Source organism: Trifolium pratense, linkage group LG5 (genome assembly GCF_020283565.1).
Source record: "Trifolium pratense cultivar HEN17-A07 linkage group LG5, ARS_RC_1.1, whole genome shotgun sequence".
NCBI lineage: Eukaryota > Viridiplantae > Streptophyta > Magnoliopsida > Fabales > Fabaceae > Trifolium > Trifolium pratense.
The window spans coordinates 19,096,251-19,115,279 of record NC_060063.1 but is presented as its reverse complement, the minus strand read 5'-3'; the positions used below and the strand labels follow the sequence as shown (position 1 = coordinate 19,115,279).

Sequence of the window (19,029 nt, the reverse complement as noted above, 5' to 3'; positions counted from 1 at the left end):
TTGGAGTTTATTTTTTGTTTCTGACGCGTCCTTCTATGCTATGTGTTCAATTTTGAACTGTCAAAATGAGTTAGTCCGTGTGACTTGGCCTGCCAAACCCAAATAACCTAAATATTTACTTTTGTCACTTTACCGGTTATTTATGCGCTCTACGTATTTTCTATTTTATTTTTATGTGGAAGGATAAAATGTTTTATAACATCCACGACTTAAATAGCTGACGTTAAAAAAAAATGAGAAAACACCTCATAACATGAAATTTTTTCATTTTTATAACGTTCTCTATGAGAATGTTATAAATTTTTATAACACTTGGGGTTGAAATTCATCTTATTGAACTTGGACTAGACAAATTTCACAGATCTAATGAGTTGGCAATGTATTAACAGTGTAGACTGTGTTGAATATTTTCAACTCTTCCCTCCTCCACATCATCTTTAACATATCTCCTCCAATCATTCAACACTCAACACCCCATTCAACTCTCATTGCACATGGTCTCATAGCACATTAACTTAATTAATTATTATTCATCTGTCATTATCTCCTTTTTAGCTGTCATTAATTATTATTATTCATTGATCACTCCAGGCCAAAGTGAGAAGAAAACTGACTTTTATTTCATTTAGTAAATCAAATCAATTCTCATAATTATCATCAATTCTATTTACTACACCTTGATTTAGCTGTCAAAAATCATATATTTATAACATCCACAACTTAAGTAGCAGACAGAGGTATATTGATAATATCGTAGGCGCGCCGTAGAATCAGTAGAGTGACAAAAATAATTTTCAATAATGTAGAGTTTGGGCTTAAAATATTAGCTCAAATTGTTTTAGGACTTTTTAGTCTGGCCCATAAAAGCTCATTTAGATTTTCTGGGTTACAGGCAGGGACAGAGGCATGTTCCTTCAAAAATTGCTCTTTTGGCACCTCAATATTGCTCCCAACCCTCCATTATGACCAAATTACCCCTAAGGATATTTTAGATTTTAGAATCTGAAATTGCACAATTTCGAAACGTATGTTCCGAAGTGCACTTTTTATAGAAACATGCACATTTTGAAGGAAATTCATCATTGTTTTTTATAATTCGGATGGTATCTTCCGAATAAGATTTTCTTGAAATTCATCATTGCTTATTCGGATGGTATATTTTTTTTATAATTTATTTAGGTAAAATATATACGAGTAAATAATAGACATATTTCAGTGCTATCAAGGATTATGAAGATGAAGTAGTTGATTTATCTGATTCAGTCTCGTAGCTGTTTAATTTATGTTTATGTTGTTGATCTTCATCTCAATGTAATATGTTGTTGTTTTTATTGAAGATTTCATGTTTTCTATTAATATTTTTGTGTTAGCTTCATCCACCAGACATGTAAGGACATTGTTCGCTGGTTAAATAGTTAACAGTGATTTTTCCAAATTTTCTTGATCAGTTTTCATAATGTCCGTTGTTTAAGTAGTAGAAGTAAAAATGAAAACGCAAGGATGCGCGAGAAACACAGGTGGCGCGAAAAAAAATTCTCCTATATTTTTCCTTTGCACATTGTACTTGGAAAATTTATATATCATCCCCTCTATTCTCAAACGCCTCCAAAATCTTTTTTTTTTTTTAAATCTAATTTGCCCATATCTAACACTTGATGGTCCATTGAATGGAAGGCGATTATATTGACAAGGAAGAGGTTGGTGGAGAACATAAGATATGGACTTCATGATATGTAACTAATTTTATATGGAATCGTTATGGTGGTAATTCACTTTCCTTTCAAGCCTTAAGGCATTGACTTGGCACAATGAAAGCATATTCTTTTGATGTTACAACTACAAGGAGCAATGTAGACATGTATAGTGGTGGTTGTTGGTTGTGTGAATGGGACTCCTCATTGACATGTTTGTGTTTCACACATGGCTTTCGGAACTTTCGATGTCTAAGCCTTGACCATATTTTCGTTGAATTGAAACGGTGAAACCAAACAAAGGGGTTAGTTGGTGGAGGGTAGGGACTAAGGATCTTAAAATAGAAGGTTTAATTACTCATGTTTTGAGTATATAAATAAAAATATCATTTTAAAAAGAAAAATAGAGAATAAACAAACAAGTATGAATGAAAAGAATAATATATTGAATTTCTAAGAGACGTGAGTCATTAACCTAATGTCTTAAAATTATAGATAAAGATATGATATTTCCATCTCTTGTGATCTTGAACATTTGACTTAATGTTTTTCTCTTACTTCTCTAAAACAAAATTTGGATGACATTTTTTTTTCCTCATAAATATGGCGATTATTATTATGGGACTAAGATATAAACTCATAATGTCGGGCTCTTTATGCATTATTGAATTGTGTTTGGTGGTGTTAAATGATCCCTTGAAGGTTCGCTTTGTTAGGTGTTGTTCGTTCTCTGTTGATTTTACAACCAACAAAAATGTATGGAGAAAGAAAACATACGAAAATGAAGTGGGAAGAAAGACAGAGAAAAAGGCTACCGTGGGGTTGGTTTTTTTTTTTTCTTTTTTCTGGGGTAAAACGGTCTTTGTTGTGTTTGAAAAAGGATGTATAGACATAAAAAGTGTGTTGCTAAGCCACTGGATTTGACGTCAGATTTATGTAGTATATATATATATGAGGTTTTATGTTTGATTCTTATTAGCTTCATTGTAAACCGAAAAATAAAAGTTTGTTGTAAAATATACATAATGTAAGTATGAAAGAGATAGTTCACAAATTCTAGCTCAATTGATAAATGTTGATATTGTTAGGCAAGATATCTTCAATTGAGATTTGACTCAAGATCTCACAGTTGTGTGTATAAATTTCAACATTGTTTGGCACTTCGCCTATGATAATTGTCAAAATTATGTATTTTTACATATCTTTTTATCGGCACTTTTTAACTTCTTTTACAAAGTAATCTTAAAAAAATTTCCAATTTATTGAAAATATTAGTTATAATTGGCCTTGACTAGTATCTGTATAGCTAGTTTAACATATTTGCATATGTTTTGTATGATTAGTTGTTCAAAATGCATGAATTGAAAATAAAATGCAATGATTTTGATTCAGAAGTTTGTACTAGTTTTTTAAAAAAGGTAAGCCGCTAAACGACCAATGAGCAATTCAAGATAAAATGTCAAGGAAATTTAGAACAAGTCAATTCGCTAGGTGAAGCTGAAGCCATCTAGGAGTGTTTGGAATTGGAAGGAAATAACATTACTCTGCTTAGAAAATTATAGCAGCCTTAGTGGCATGAAGGATGAGTTGACATTTTCCTCACTTGAAGAAACATCCATTCACTCAGCGATCAACAAATCGCTAAGCGAAATTACACTTTTCTAAATTATATAAGTTGAGTTTTGAAAACTTTCTTCTCCTTTTCTTCATAGCCGTCACCCCATCTTAACCTAATTTTTTTTCTTGATCGACCAATGGGTGGTTTTAGGGTCAATTTTTGACCTAAAATCACCCCTCATAATTGTTTTTCCTTTTCTTTTTTATTTGAATAAGTGATCTTCACATTGATCAAGTTTTTCTTTTGTATTTTCTTTTTTGTGATTTCACCGTCTGAGTGCGGCGTTATGTTGTTCGTTGTCTTGTGCGACATTTTTGTTGTCCCGTATTGTTGCGGTGTTCATTTGATTTTTATTGAAAAGATCGGCTTCAGTCAGTTACAGATTCAACCAATGATTTGAGCTTCAACGCTGCAGATCCGGAGGCATGGATACTTCAGTGACTTTAACTTTATCATATTATTTGTTGTAGACATTTTGCCGTAGTATGCTGTGAGTTTTGTTCGCAGATTCATCCTTTATGTTTTTAGCGATGTTGATTATGTGGTTGTATTTGATGTAATCTATCGATTTGAATGAATGAATATCATTTTGTTATTGTAAAAAAAAAAAAATATGAGTTTTGAAACATTTTGCAGACATCTTATCCTACTGTATTGATTGAAAAATAGAGGGGGAAAAATCTCAAGGTATAGAAGAACACCATTGGAGGGTATTGGAGATTGGATTTCATTAATATGTATAACTAATCTCTCTCTATGCGATGGAATTAATTAAGTTTAGTTAGCTATGATATTGATGTAAATTGTAAACTATTAATTCGACTAATTACATATAATATTTATTTCATTATATCGATAATTTAGTTATGCTCTTAATATTTTTTTGATGATTAAACTCTAAGGCACTGTTTGGTAAGTCCAATAAGCTAGCTTATAGCTTATTGAACTAGCTTATAAGTTTGTTTGAAAAAAATGTGAAGTGTTTGGTAACGAGCTTCTCTAACTAGCTTATAGCGTTTTTTGAGATGCTATTTCAAGTAGCGTATGAGCTTATAGCTTATAGCTTTTTCATTTTATTCCATATTTACCCTCATTAATTTAATTTTTTTTTTAAAAAATTATAATAACTACCCACTAACATTTACCAAAAAAAAAAAAAAACTACCCACTAACCATGTATTTTTATGTCATTTTGTACTTACAATAGCTAAATTTGCCAAACACTTTAATTTTATTCTACTAGCTTTTCAGCTATAAGCTACCAGCCATCAACTATCAGCTATAAGCTAGCTTTTCAGCTATAAGCTAGCTTATCAGCTATCAGCTAGCTTATAGCTTATTTTTACCAAACAGAACCTAAATTTGAACTTTTAGTTTAAAAACTGTTAGACATAAAAAAAAACTATGTAAATAATTTGAAATAAACTCATATATAGATGTTCCTTGTTAGACATACGGCTAGGTTTAAAGTCACATACACTCTTAAATTGTAATATTATTGTATCAATTAATTGAGTGAGACATCATAGAGTAATAGATCCAATGGATCTCTAGTAATTGAAGATATAATTGAAACATTGAACAAACATAATGGATTAAAAGAATAAATTAAAGGAATAGCAAACAACATCTAATTCCAACTTAATTTTTAATATGATAATTTAATTACTTTTAACAATTTTTATTTGTTTTAATAATATATATGCCAATGTGTAGACATTTGTCACATTTCGCCACGTCAGTGTTCCGTTTGGTCACTAAGCAGAAAACAGACGGAAGTACCAAACTTGCGAACGGAAATAAATTATAAGATTTGTTTACACAATTATTTAAATGTAGGGACTATTTTTAAATATAGCGCAAAATATAGGAACTAAAAACATATTTAATCCAAGTCACTAGGTTTGGTCTAGTGGTGAGGGGTTTGGGTAGTATGTTATAGGTTCTGGGTTCGATCCTCAGCTCATTGTAAAAAAAAAAAAAAAAAAAAACATATTTAATCCAAATTTAAATTAATATCCCTATTTTACAATTTTTAATAATTATTTTACTTTTCAATATTGTAATTTTAGTTAAATTTTGATTTTTTAAATTATAGAAATTACAAAATTACTCTTGTGAGAAAATTGTGTATATATTTAAAAATTAATTATTTTATTTTTAATTTAATATCAAACTAATTTATTATTTATATTTTAATAATTTTCAATTTTGTTTATTTTGAAACATATTTTATAAAATAAATCAATATTAAAAAGATAAAAATAAATATATAAAATATATAATGTTAATATTTTAATATTTAAATAACACAACTACTGTTTATATTTTTTTCTAGTGTCCCCTAAACTTCACCAAAGGGCAAGGGTTGTTCATAATCAAGTTGACGTGTGTTAAAATAATCCCCACTGTCTCATTTTGATATGGGATTCATGCATAGGTGTGCATTAAAACCACAATTTCCATTTTATTTCCTTCTTATTTTATGTTTTTGAGTTGGAAAATGAAAGCTATAAAACGATATTTTCCATTTTACTCTTTAATTATTATTTTGGCAAAATTATATTACGAGTCTTTATGTTTTGTCAATTACTAGTCATTTATCTTATTTATTTGTTATATTAAATCCTTTTATTTTTTCCCCTATTTAGATACCTTATCTTTATGAATTACTAGTAAAAGGAAGGTTGAATTGCTCATAGGCCTTCATTGTGATGATGTGGCACTCTAAGAAAATGTTTTCAATCTTTGTTAAAATCTTAATATTATCTCTTTTAATTTATTAAATTAAATCTAAAAAAAATTAAATTAGCATCATCATAATTGTATGAGTAATCAAAAAGATCATCATAATTGTATGCATCCTTTTACATTCCTCCAAATATAACTTATAAAATGAGAAAGTTTAGTGACTAATAGGTTCACTCTCACTTTTTATAAACACCACCCCCACATTATTTTTCTACTCATTTCTAAATCTTAATATTTGACATTTTCACTCAATATTCATTTGTACTAATGTTTAGTTTTTGTTCTTCATTTGTAGGTTGAAAGAAATAATTTTTCACTACAAATAGAATGTTAATGGATGAAAAGACCAATATTCTCAATTACTCTTATCAAATTATATTGTTCATTTAAAAGTTATCTTTAAAATATTTTTTTATCATAACAATGATTGTAGGTATACAATCTTATTTTTCTCATTTATTTATTAATATTGGTTGTTCATTTGTTATCGAGAACATAAAAACGTTATATTATTTTAGTCTACTTACACTACACCATTTTTGACCTTTGGCAACGATATTTTAGGCAACGGCTGAAAAAGCGTTGGTTAAAAATGTAGAGGCAACTGTTTTATCCTGGTTGCCGACATTTTACATTTTTGGTGTTCGCATATAAAAAAGCGTTGGCTATTTGTTTTAGGCAACGGTAAACAAAGCGTGGACAACTAAAACCGTTGACATTTCCTTTTTGGCAACGGCTTGTTACGTGTTGTAAAATACAACCGTTGTTGTTTATTTTATGTCAACGGTTTGTTACGTGTTGCAACATAAAACCGTTGCCTTTCTTTATAGACCACAGGTTCGAACTGTTGCCTATAGGTTGTATAACGGTGGCCTAAAGATAAAACACAAAATACACTCTAAAATTGTTTTAAAAACAAAATATTTTTAAAAAATATATTTGAATAATATACCTTTTTTTTGAAGCAATTTAAAAAATATATTTTTTAAAAATAAAATATTTATAAAATATTTTTTAAAATGAAAACTTGTTTTTTTTAACCAAACAGCCTTAATTCATATCATTAACTAATAAATGAAAACTTGTTTTAAAAATATATAAATATATACTATAAAATAAAAGAGGGCACGACCTAAAATTGTTTTCTTTTTAAAATTAAGTTAAAATAGAATATAAAATTAAAAAAAAAAGTAGGTTTTTGAATGTAAAAGAAGCAAAAAAGAGGTTTTTGAATTAAAAATTATTTTAAAATAAAAGGTGAAATTAAAATAAAAGGTGAAATAAAAACCCAATTCTCTCTTCTCTTGCTCAGCGTGAAACCCTTATTCCTTTGAGACTCACAAACACGAAACCCTTTCTCTCTTCTAACTTCTGAGCCGCCGCAGATACTGATGCGACCAGGCCACCATCGCTTCTCCTTGTCATTCCTCCTCCTCGACGCTGCTGTTTTGTAACTTCATCACACTTAAAGTTAACCTATGGCTCAAACCCTCTCGTTGTGGATGCGGTCACAATTTTCGGCTTGTGCTTCGTTTCCCACAGTACAAATTTCTGCTAGGTAACTCATGATTTCCCTTCTCCCTTCCTTTAATTTCACTACTACATTTGTGTTACATGTTCTTTCTCTTTTTCACAATTCTCGTGTTCTGGATCTTGCTTTAATATAAACATTTAGGATATTGAATTTGATTTTAAATTGCGACTATATTACTGCTTTAGTTACTAGCATTTAGTATACCAAGATACTTTAATGATAAATTTTCAGGTTCCCCCAATTTTAGACAAACCCTAATCATATATGTTTTAGTTTATTGCTTTGCATATGTACTAAGTTGTCACCGCTTCTTATTTTATTGTAGGCATTGTGATAGTGTGATTTATCATGTGATTTTGGGGTTTCTACATGTCGTTGTTTAACCAAGTTTGATTTCTGGTTTTTTGTAGTTCATGTACTGAGTTTTTTGTTTTGTTTATCAGTTTTTTATTGATTAGGCTACTTTGACATGCTGATATCCTCATGTTTTTGAAAACTGGTGTTAATTAAACTTATTGATACAAAAACTATGGAGCCAGATGACACTTTTTGAAAACCCGTGTTGATTGAAGCTTATGTACTCTGTTATTTCAACTCTTGTTTACTTATATATTTTATTTGGATTTACTACAAGTTGTTGTCTTTACTTTATTACAGGGCACTAATAGTAAATGGAAGTGCTCCATTTATTCAATGTCTAGAACTGGAGAATGTATGTTTAGGATAGGAAATTTTCCTTAAAGGAAAGGAATATATATTTTTGTATATTGTTCTTGTGGACCAGTGCATTCATGTAATTGATGCAAATGGCAAGCAGGTTTGTCTCGATTTCTCACTCACTAATTATATTTTTATGACATAGAATGTGGAATGATTCAAAAAATAGTCTCTTAATGTCAAATTATCAAATTATTACCACAACACAACAACATTATTGAGTAAGAAAACAAAGTTTGAAGGATTATGTGAAAATATTATTGCAATAGAATATTTCTTTCACCCTAACCCTTTACCAATTATAAGATTTCAAATTATTAAGAATTTGAATTGATAAAGTATATATTTTGTGTGTTTATGTGTTTGATGGATGAGGCTTACCTAGGAAGAGTAATTATGTGGGTATGAATAATTTTATACTATAGCATATACATGCATTGTCTCACCTCTAAAAATCTATATGATAAGTAAATCACTTTGTTGATTTGTCAATGCATGATTTTGTTTTTGGTACATTGTCATTGCATGATTTAGTGAGTGTTGAATTTAAAAAGTTTTACCGCGACTCTCACTGGATGGATTTCTTTACAATATATATGTATTTACCTTATTCATGTTCCGGAAACTTTTATGTGTTTTATTTCTTCAAAGTGACATATTTTGTCAAATGTGTTTGGTCTAGTTATCCCCTAGATTAATCAAGATTGGTACAAACTAGTGAGTATTTTGGTATATCTTATTGCACCACTTTGCAATCAAAAGCTTGTTTAGACACAAGTTTGTTAATTCTCTTGTCCAATCAAAGGTAATTAACAATTGTTTTCTTGTGTTTAATTTGTAGGGGCATGTGAGCTGCTTTTAATTTAAAATGTATCAAGGAAGAAATGAAGACAATTCCTAGCATCTTGAATTGTATGTTGCCGTTTAGTAAACTCTGGTGGGTTTGGATGATATTGAAGGATTGCATTTGTAAGTATATGGGAATGATACTAGGAAGCTTAGGCAAGATATTGTCAAGATTCATGGAATGAGATTCAATGTAGATGTTGTTATTGGTTGTATATTTAAATAGAGTTTAGGTATATTTAGATTTTAATAGAGTTTATATACTATTGTTTGTAGTGGAATTATTTAATGTAACGAATACAAATGAATCTTATTATAAGTCATTTAATAAAATTATTTTAATTAAATTTGATAGCTGCTTATTTTTTTTTTAAATTAACCTATAATAGGCAACGCTTTTATAGTGTGGCCTAAACATAATTATATCTAAAATAAAACCGTTGCTTATACAGTAGCCAACGGTTTGAACAGTGTGGAATAAGCTAAACCGTGGACTAAAATTGGCCTAGTAAACCGTTGTCTTTCCCACAGTTTAGACAACGGTGTTTACTTCTCGTTGGCTAAAGTGAAAAAACCGTTGTCTATATGAATAGGTAACGCCCGTATACACCACCCCTGGAAAACGGTTGACTAAACGTTTAGGCAACGGCTTTTCTGCTTTTACCCACGGTTTTCTGCTGTTGCCGAAAGTGAAAAATGTTGTAGTGTTACTCCAGATCCATGTGATAGAACCAGAGGAAGAAAAAGGTATTTACTAATTTATAGATTTTTTGTTTGAGTCATCATTTACTTTCTCCAATATAACTCTTGGGTACGTATTCTTCAACTTTTAATAATGTCTTATGTTCTTTTCTTACTTTTCATGTATGCCTTCACTAATTTATTGATTTCTATGGCAGAATATTGACTAAAGTATCTATTGATTTTCATGCATCCTTACGAGAAATTTGTAAAACAAATGGTCACTCATATAAGAATATCTTATCATCTATTGTATATTCAGTTTCACCATTTTATTATTTATCCATTTTGTATTTCATATTCTTCATATATGTTAATCCATAATTTTTATGGTTGGATATCTATTATATTGATCGGCCAAATTATATCTTGAAAATTGATATAACATCTTTTACTATTAAAAGGAAGCTTGAATTGCTCTTAGGCCTTCTTTGTGATGATATGACACCTCTAAGAGAATTTCTTACAAAAGAATATATCAATAATGAAAAATTTAATTAAAAGTGACCAACTAATATTGTAAGACCTACAAACTTATATCTCGGTTATGGTTTAGAGAGAGACATAACTGATACTATGACTATTAAATTCTCATGATTGTTGAAATTCTAAAATGAAATTCTCACAAGAAGATATATCAACAAACAATTATTTATTCTTATATTATTTGTCTCAGCTTTCTACTAAATTTGGACTTATAATGATAAATGATAGTATATAATGTAATTGAGAAAAAATTGAATTGTGCCATATTGACATTTTTGCGTCCAACTTTACTAAAAAATTCTCTGATAAACAAAAAATAAAAATCTTCCTTAGAAAAAAAATTAATAATATGTAATTTTACTAAAGTTATTGTATAATGAATATAATTTTATATTTGATATCGCTTTTTAGAAAAGAGAATTGATAAATACGAGAACAATAACATCTCTATTATTAGTCCATAGAAGAAAAAATAATTGAAATCGGTTATGAGATTTATTTTATGCTTAATTACAAATAATTGGAAACACCAATTAATAGTGTGACTTTTGATTATATGCAAAAGAAACGGCACACTAAAATGAAAAGAATAAAACTCCATGTGTTATTGTGGTTTTTGCATAAAGAGTTCTAATTTCTTATGCTATAAATTAACCTTTGCATAGTTAATTTGTAAAAATATAATGCAATGATAACTAAACAATCATTAGAATTAAATCTTATGACTGTTGGAATGCTTCTCAATGTAACCATGATCCTTATATAACTAATATCTATTCACATGTATCACATACTTTTTGTTTAGTCATGCTCTCTCATTTTTGTATGTTTTCTATGTATAGATATTTTAGCAAATTATGTTTATATATTCTCAACAAGTAAGTCAGCCACTATATATCATTATCTTTATATATATATATATATATATATATATATATATATATATATATATATATATATATATATATATATATATATATATATATATATATATATATATATGAATGTTATTCTATTTTCAATATCCATTTTTCATATTTTTAAGGACTGAAGTTTAAAGATTGCTTTATGGAATAAATGTGGTCATTGCAGTGTGATGATTGTGGAGCACGTCAATTTGATCGGAAGTTTTTCTTCTATTTAAACCATGGATTTAGTATGTTTTGTAAAAAAAAATAAAAATGTATGTCTCAACTACATTAGAAATAATTTGAATGTATATGACCTATATGCAAAAGTTTAGAAGTTAAAGGTTATAATTTATTTTACGACATCTCTATAAGTGAATTTTAAATTGCTCTTATGTCTCATATTTTCTTATTCTTTTTTGACCAATAATACATTGAAGATGAGATAAATAAGCTATTTTAATATCTATCATTTAACTATATGATATTATTATATTTATAACAATTATTATTTTTCATTTATAAAAATATTTTAATTATATATTTAATCGAACCCGTGCAACGCACGGGTTTACCCCTAGCATCCTATATATATATATATATAATTAAACCTCGTCGTGCAACGCACAAGGTGAGGTCGTTACTCGTTAGGTTAAGAATATATATTAACAAAGAATTAACGGCTAATAAAACATTATTCAAGATTCGATGATCATGAGGTGGCACGTTATAATAGCGAGACCACTTTCATTTACAATACACTCCACCACAGGTGATCATACACCACGCGCTTTTGTTTTTTCTTTTCCCATTCCTCCAACTTTACTCCACTTACACTTTATAATTGAAAATTCCTAAATCCAAATTATTTCAATTTGCTCTTTATCTTCATAACCACACAACAACATAAATATAAACCATTTCTCATTGTTCTTGTTCTATTCCAACATCTACATCACTCATCATGGCTTCAAGAGTAGCTTTGTTGATGTTTTTGTGTGTTCTTCCTGCTATGGTTTCAGCTATTCGTCCAGCAAAGAATCCTTTCTGTTTGAAGGGTCATGTTGTATGTGATCCTTGCCGTGCTGGTTATGAAACCTCTGCTGTCACTCACATTGCTGGTAACTTTTAACCCCTTTTATTAGATCTATTTCTTAAAGTTGCAAGTTTAAGTTTTTCATTCAAATTTGCTTACCCTTTTGTTTTAATTTCATTATTCTAGATAAAAGCTTTAGTTTTGAGAAATGGAGTTTTCTTTTTGAGATAATTGATAATCAGATCTGAGATTGTTTACACATAGTTGGTTTAGAATTTAAGCTATTGTTTGATCCATTCATTGTGTAGTGTGTTGGATCTAGTAATTTAGTCCCATAATTTTACTTTATATATAAAAAATAGTTTGTTAATATTATCATGTTAAATGGTTTCCCTTGCTGTGTGAAATCTTCAAACCAGCTTATTTTAAATAATAATAATAATCTGACTAGTGAAATATAAAAATCAAGTGACTAAGATAAGATCTCGTTTGGATTTGTTTATATGAGCTTATCTACTCTCATACATACTTAGGAGACTTAAACAGCTTATAAAAACAGCTTATGTCATGTTCATAAGTTGTTTTCAGCACTTACATGATAAATGCTTAATTTGTGAAAAACAAATTGTTACTTGTATGAAATCAATTGGACTTTTTTTTATATATTTTTCTTATAGAAAAGTAATAACTTATACATCAACACTTAAATGATAAATGTTTAATTAAGGTGTTTGTCCAATTAGGGCCTTAAGTGCTTTCTGTTTCTAGTTTCAATTTCACATTTATACAAATCAACCAACGTTGTTTTGTCTTGTATTATTGTTTTTGATAGTTTGTTAACACAATATTATGTTTGATTAATGAATCTTTTAGGTGCTGAGGTTCTCCTGGAATGCAAAAAAAGGGTTGGCGCTGAGGTTGTGTTCACAACGAAAGCGGAGACTGACTCAACTGGAGAATACACAATCTATGTGAATGAGGATCATAAAGACCAGGTCTGTGATGTGAAGCTAGTAAGCAGTCCTCAGAATAGTTGTAACGAAGTCGTACCAGGACGTGACCAAGCACGTGTTATTCTCACCAGATACAACGGCATTGCCTCTAATGATAGGTATGCCAATGCCATGCTATTCAGGGCAAATGAAGTTGCTTCTGGGTGTGCTGAGATCCTCAAGCAAATGCAGGAGTTGGAAGAAGACAATTAAATAATTAAATCCTAGTTTATTTACTTTGGATTTCCTAATGTCTATTTGATTTAATCTTGATGATGGAGTGTTAACTCAGCATTCAGTTTATATGCTTATGCTATGGACCATCTTAAATTATATTATTTCTTTAAGATTATATGTCTTGGACTAGAAGAGTTACTATTATAATTTTAGAGGCCTATACTCAACCACAAAAGCTAGCTTGAGAGTTGAGGTTTGCACTACACTTATAAAGGCTATCTTTGCCATATCTCTAGCCAATGTGGGACTTCTAACACACACCCTCACGTCCAGAACTGAACAAGCTGGAACGTGGGATCAACAACAACGGGTGGCCCAAATATGGGAGGTCTCCACAACAAACAACAAATGGATCTAGGATAGGCTCTGATACCATATTATAATTTTAGAGGCCTATACTCAACCACAAAAGCTAGCTTGAGAGTTGAGGTTTGCACTACACTTATAAAGGCTATCTTTGCCATATCTCTAGCCAATGTGAGACTTCTAACAGTTACTACTATGTTTTTTTATATATATATATATATATGTATTTGTTCATAGAATGGTTTTTATTCAGTGGATGACCTTTATTTTGCAAGAATAATTTGTTGCATAGAGTCAATCTTGAATTGGCTTTGGATTTTTTTTTAAGTGTTCAATAATGAGGCAAGTTTTACACAATCATGTCAGAGTAAAATTGTTTCTTAACAAATTAGGGTAATGGTAATTATCTTATGTGCTTCTTTGGTTTGCCATTAGATTGTTGGGATGTGAAGAGAATTTGCAATTCGTTTGGTTTTTTATTTGATTCTTTTCTTCCACTGATAATTTTATCATTATCCTAAGATTCTTTTTAGAAATTATGTGTAGGAGTAATTTTGATTAGCTTCATTGAAACAATTTTGCATTGAAATTATCTTGTAGTCAAACATAATTTGACTATTTTTCTTTTCAGAAGTAAAAAGAATACTTGAAGCATAAATCATGATGTAACAAGTTCATTTTTGTATTACCTAATATTACGTTTCTAAATTTAGGTTGCATCTGCAAATTTTGTTTTTTTATTTTTGTTTAAATGCTTATCCAAACATGGATTGCGAACGAGAATTTTGAAATGCTTTTGCAAACATGGATTGTGGACTATTTCATTTTTCCAAACTTCAGATATATTAACTAAACAATAAATTTTAAATGATGAATTTTGCTTATATTTATCATTTGGAGTTTATTTTTTGTTTCTGACGCGTCCTTCTATGCTATGTGTTCAATTTTGAACTGTCAAAATGAGTTAGTCCGTGTGACTTGGCCTGCCAAACCCAAATAACCTAAATATTTACTTTTGTCACTTTACCGGTTATTTATGCGCTCTACGTATTTTCTATTTTATTTTTATGTGGAAGGATAAAATGTTTTATAACATCCACGACTTAAATAGCTGACGTTAAAAAAAAATGAGAAAACACCTCATAACATGAAATTTTTTCATTTTTATAACGTTCTCTATGAGAATGTTATAAATTTTTATAACACTTGGGGTTGAAATTCATCTTATTGAACTTGGACTAGACAAATTTCACAGATCTAATGAGTTGGCAATGTATTAACAGTGTAGACTGTGTTGAATATTTTCAACTCTTCCCTCCTCCACATCATCTTTAACATATCTCCTCCAATCATTCAACACTCAACACCCCATTCAACTCTCATTGCACATGGTCTCATAGCACATTAACTTAATTAATTATTATTCATCTGTCATTATCTCCTTTTTAGCTGTCATTAATTATTATTATTCATTGATCACTCCAGGCCAAAGTGAGAAGAAAACTGACTTTTATTTCATTTAGTAAATCAAATCAATTCTCATAATTATCATCAATTCTATTTACTACACCTTGATTTAGCTGTCAAAAATCATATATTTATAACATCCACAACTTAAGTAGCAGACAGAGGTATATTGATAATATCGTAGGCGCGCCGTAGAATCAGTAGAGTGACAAAAATAATTTTCAATAATGTAGAGTTTGGGCTTAAAATATTAGCTCAAATTGTTTTAGGACTTTTTAGTCTGGCCCATAAAAGCTCATTTAGATTTTCTGGGTTACAGGCAGGGACAGAGGCATGTTCCTTCAAAAATTGCTCTTTTGGCACCTCAATATTGCTCCCAACCCTCCATTATGACCAAATTACCCCTAAGGATATTTTAGATTTTAGAATCTGAAATTGCACAATTTCGAAACGTATGTTCCGAAGTGCACTTTTTATAGAAACATGCACATTTTGAAGGAAATTCATCATTGTTTTTTATAATTCGGATGGTATCTTCCGAATAAGATTTTCTTGAAATTCATCATTGCTTATTCGGATGGTATATTTTTTTTATAATTTATTTAGGTAAAATATATACGAGTAAATAATAGACATATTTCAGTGCTATCAAGGATTATGAAGATGAAGTAGTTGATTTATCTGATTCAGTCTCGTAGCTGTTTAATTTATGTTTATGTTGTTGATCTTCATCTCAATGTAATATGTTGTTGTTTTTATTGAAGATTTCATGTTTTCTATTAATATTTTTGTGTTAGCTTCATCCACCAGACATGTAAGGACATTGTTCGCTGGTTAAATAGTTAACAGTGATTTTTCCAAATTTTCTTGATCAGTTTTCATAATGTCCGTTGTTTAAGTAGTAGAAGTAAAAATGAAAACGCAAGGATGCGCGAGAAACACAGGTGGCGCGAAAAAAAATTCTCCTATATTTTTCCTTTGCACATTGTACTTGGAAAATTTATATATCATCCCCTCTATTCTCAAACGCCTCCAAAATCTTTTTTTTTTTTTAAATCTAATTTGCCCATATCTAACACTTGATGGTCCATTGAATGGAAGGCGATTATATTGACAAGGAAGAGGTTGGTGGAGAACATAAGATATGGACTTCATGATATGTAACTAATTTTATATGGAATCGTTATGGTGGTAATTCACTTTCCTTTCAAGCCTTAAGGCATTGACTTGGCACAATGAAAGCATATTCTTTTGATGTTACAACTACAAGGAGCAATGTAGACATGTATAGTGGTGGTTGTTGGTTGTGTGAATGGGACTCCTCATTGACATGTTTGTGTTTCACACATGGCTTTCGGAACTTTCGATGTCTAAGCCTTGACCATATTTTCGTTGAATTGAAACGGTGAAACCAAACAAAGGGGTTAGTTGGTGGAGGGTAGGGACTAAGGATCTTAAAATAGAAGGTTTAATTACTCATGTTTTGAGTATATAAATAAAAATATCATTTTAAAAAGAAAAATAGAGAATAAACAAACAAGTATGAATGAAAAGAATAATATATTGAATTTCTAAGAGACGTGAGTCATTAACCTAATGTCTTAAAATTATAGATAAAGATATGATATTTCCATCTCTTGTGATCTTGAACATTTGACTTAATGTTTTTCTCTTACTTCTCTAAAACAAAATTTGGATGACATTTTTTTTTTCCTCATAAATATGGCGATTATTATTATGGGACTAAGATATAAACTCATAATGTCGGGCTCTTTATGCATTATTGAATTGTGTTTGGTGGTGTTAAATGATCCCTTGAAGGTTCGCTTTGTTAGGTGTTGTTCGTTCTCTGTTGATTTTACAACCAACAAAAATGTATGGAGAAAGAAAACATACGAAAATGAAGTGGGAAGAAAGACAGAGAAAAAGGCTACCGTGGGGTTGGTTTTTTTTTTTTCTTTTTTCTGGGGTAAAACGGTCTTTGTTGTGTTTGAAAAAGGATGTATAGACATAAAAAGTGTGTTGCTAAGCCACTGGATTTGACGTCAGATTTATGTAGTATATATATATATGAGGTTTTATGTTTGATTCTTATTAGCTTCATTGTAAACCGAAAAATAAAAGTTTGTTGTAAAATATACATAATGTAAGTATGAAAGAGATAGTTCACAAATTCTAGCTCAATTGATAAATGTTGATATTGTTAGGCAAGATATCTTCAATTGAGATTTGACTCAAGATCTCACAGTTGTGTGTATAAATTTCAACATTGTTTGGCACTTCGCCTATGATAATTGTCAAAATTATGTATTTTTACATATCTTTTTATCGGCACTTTTTAACTTCTTTTACAAAGTAATCTTAAAAAAATTTCCAATTTATTGAAAATATTAGTTATAATTGGCCTTGACTAGTATCTGTATAGCTAGTTTAACATATTTGCATATGTTTTGTATGATTAGTTGTTCAAAATGCATGAATTGAAAATAAAATGCAATGATTTTGATTCAGAAGTTTGTACTAGTTTTTTAAAAAAGGTAAGCCGCTAAACGACCAATGAGCAATTCAAGATAAAATGTCAAGGAAATTTAGAACAAGTCAATTCGCTAGGTGAAGCTGAAGCCATCTAGGAGTGTTTGGAATTGGAAGGAAATAACATTACTCTGCTTAGAAAATTATAGCAGCCTTAGTGGCATGAAGGATGAGTTGACATTTTCCTCACTTGAAGAAACATCCATTCACTCAGCGATCAACAAATCGCTAAGCGAAATTACACTTTTCTAAATTATATAAGTTGAGTTTTGAAAACTTTCTTCTCCTTTTCTTCATAGCCGTCACCCCATCTTAACCTAATTTTTTTTCTTGATCGACCAATGGGTGGTTTTAGGGTCAATTTTTGACCTAAAATCACCCCTCATAATTGTTTTTCCTTTTCTTTTTTATTTGAATAAGTGATCTTCACATTGATCAAGTTTTTCTTTTGTATTTTCTTTTTTGTGATTTCACCGTCTGAGTGCGGCGTTATGTTGTTCGTTGTCTTGTGCGACATTTTTGTTGTCCCGTATTGTTGCGGTGTTCATTTGATTTTTATTGAAAAGATCGGCTTCAGTCAATTACAGATTCAACCAATGATTTGAGCTTCAACGCTGCAGATCCGGAGGCATGGATACTTCAGTGACTTTAACTTTATCATATTATTTGTTGTAGACATTTTGCCGTAGTATGCTGTGAGTTTTGTTCGCAGATTCATCCTTTATGTTTTTAGCGATGTTGATTATGTGGTTGTATTTGATGTAATCTATCGATTTGAATGAATGAATATCATTTTGTTATTGTAAAAAAAAAAAAATATGAGTTTTGAAACATTTTGCAGACATCTTATCCTACTGTATTGATTGAAAAATAGAGGGGGGAAAATCTCAAGGTATAGAAGAACACCATTGGAGGGTATTGGAGATTGGATTTCATTAATATGTATAACTAATCTCTCTCTATGCGATGGAATTAATTAAGTTTAGTTAGCTATGATATTGATGTAAATTGTAAACTATTAATTCGACTAATTACATATAATATTTATTTCATTATATCGATAATTTAGTTATGCTCTTAATATTTTTTTGATGATTAAACTCTAAGGCACTGTTTGGTAAGTCCAATAAGCTAGCTTATAGCTTATTGAACTAGCTTATAAGTTTG

General features: G+C 29.8%; 1 protein-coding gene and 1 long non-coding RNA gene across 2 annotated transcripts; both read left to right on the top strand.

The window, feature by feature from the left end:
- The first annotated feature begins 7,378 nt into the window (after positions 1–7,378).
- On the top strand, positions 7,379–9,511 carry LOC123883702. The gene is made up of 3 exons (XR_006800404.1): positions 7,379–7,618; positions 8,252–8,411; positions 9,153–9,511. It is a non-coding gene; the product is annotated as an uncharacterized LOC123883702 (long non-coding RNA).
- Positions 9,512–12,094: 2,583 nt separating this feature from the next.
- LOC123883700 (major pollen allergen Lol p 11-like) lies at positions 12,095–13,672 on the top strand. Its single transcript, XM_045932604.1, has 2 exons — positions 12,095–12,413; positions 13,202–13,672. The coding sequence occupies exons 1-2, from the start codon at positions 12,257–12,259 to the stop codon at positions 13,531–13,533; spliced, it is 489 nt and encodes a 162-aa protein (XP_045788560.1). The 5' UTR covers positions 12,095–12,256; the 3' UTR covers positions 13,534–13,672.
- Positions 13,673–19,029: the final 5,357 nt, after the last annotated feature.

Coding starts and splice junctions, on each gene's coding strand:
- LOC123883700 (XM_045932604.1), top strand. CDS start 12,257: ATGGCTTCAAGAGTAGCTTTGTTGATGTTTTTGTGTGTTCTTCCTGCT. Junction 12,414..13,201: donor TGCTGTCACTCACATTGCTG/GTAACTTTTAAC, acceptor TGAATCTTTTAG/GTGCTGAGGTTCTCCTGGAA.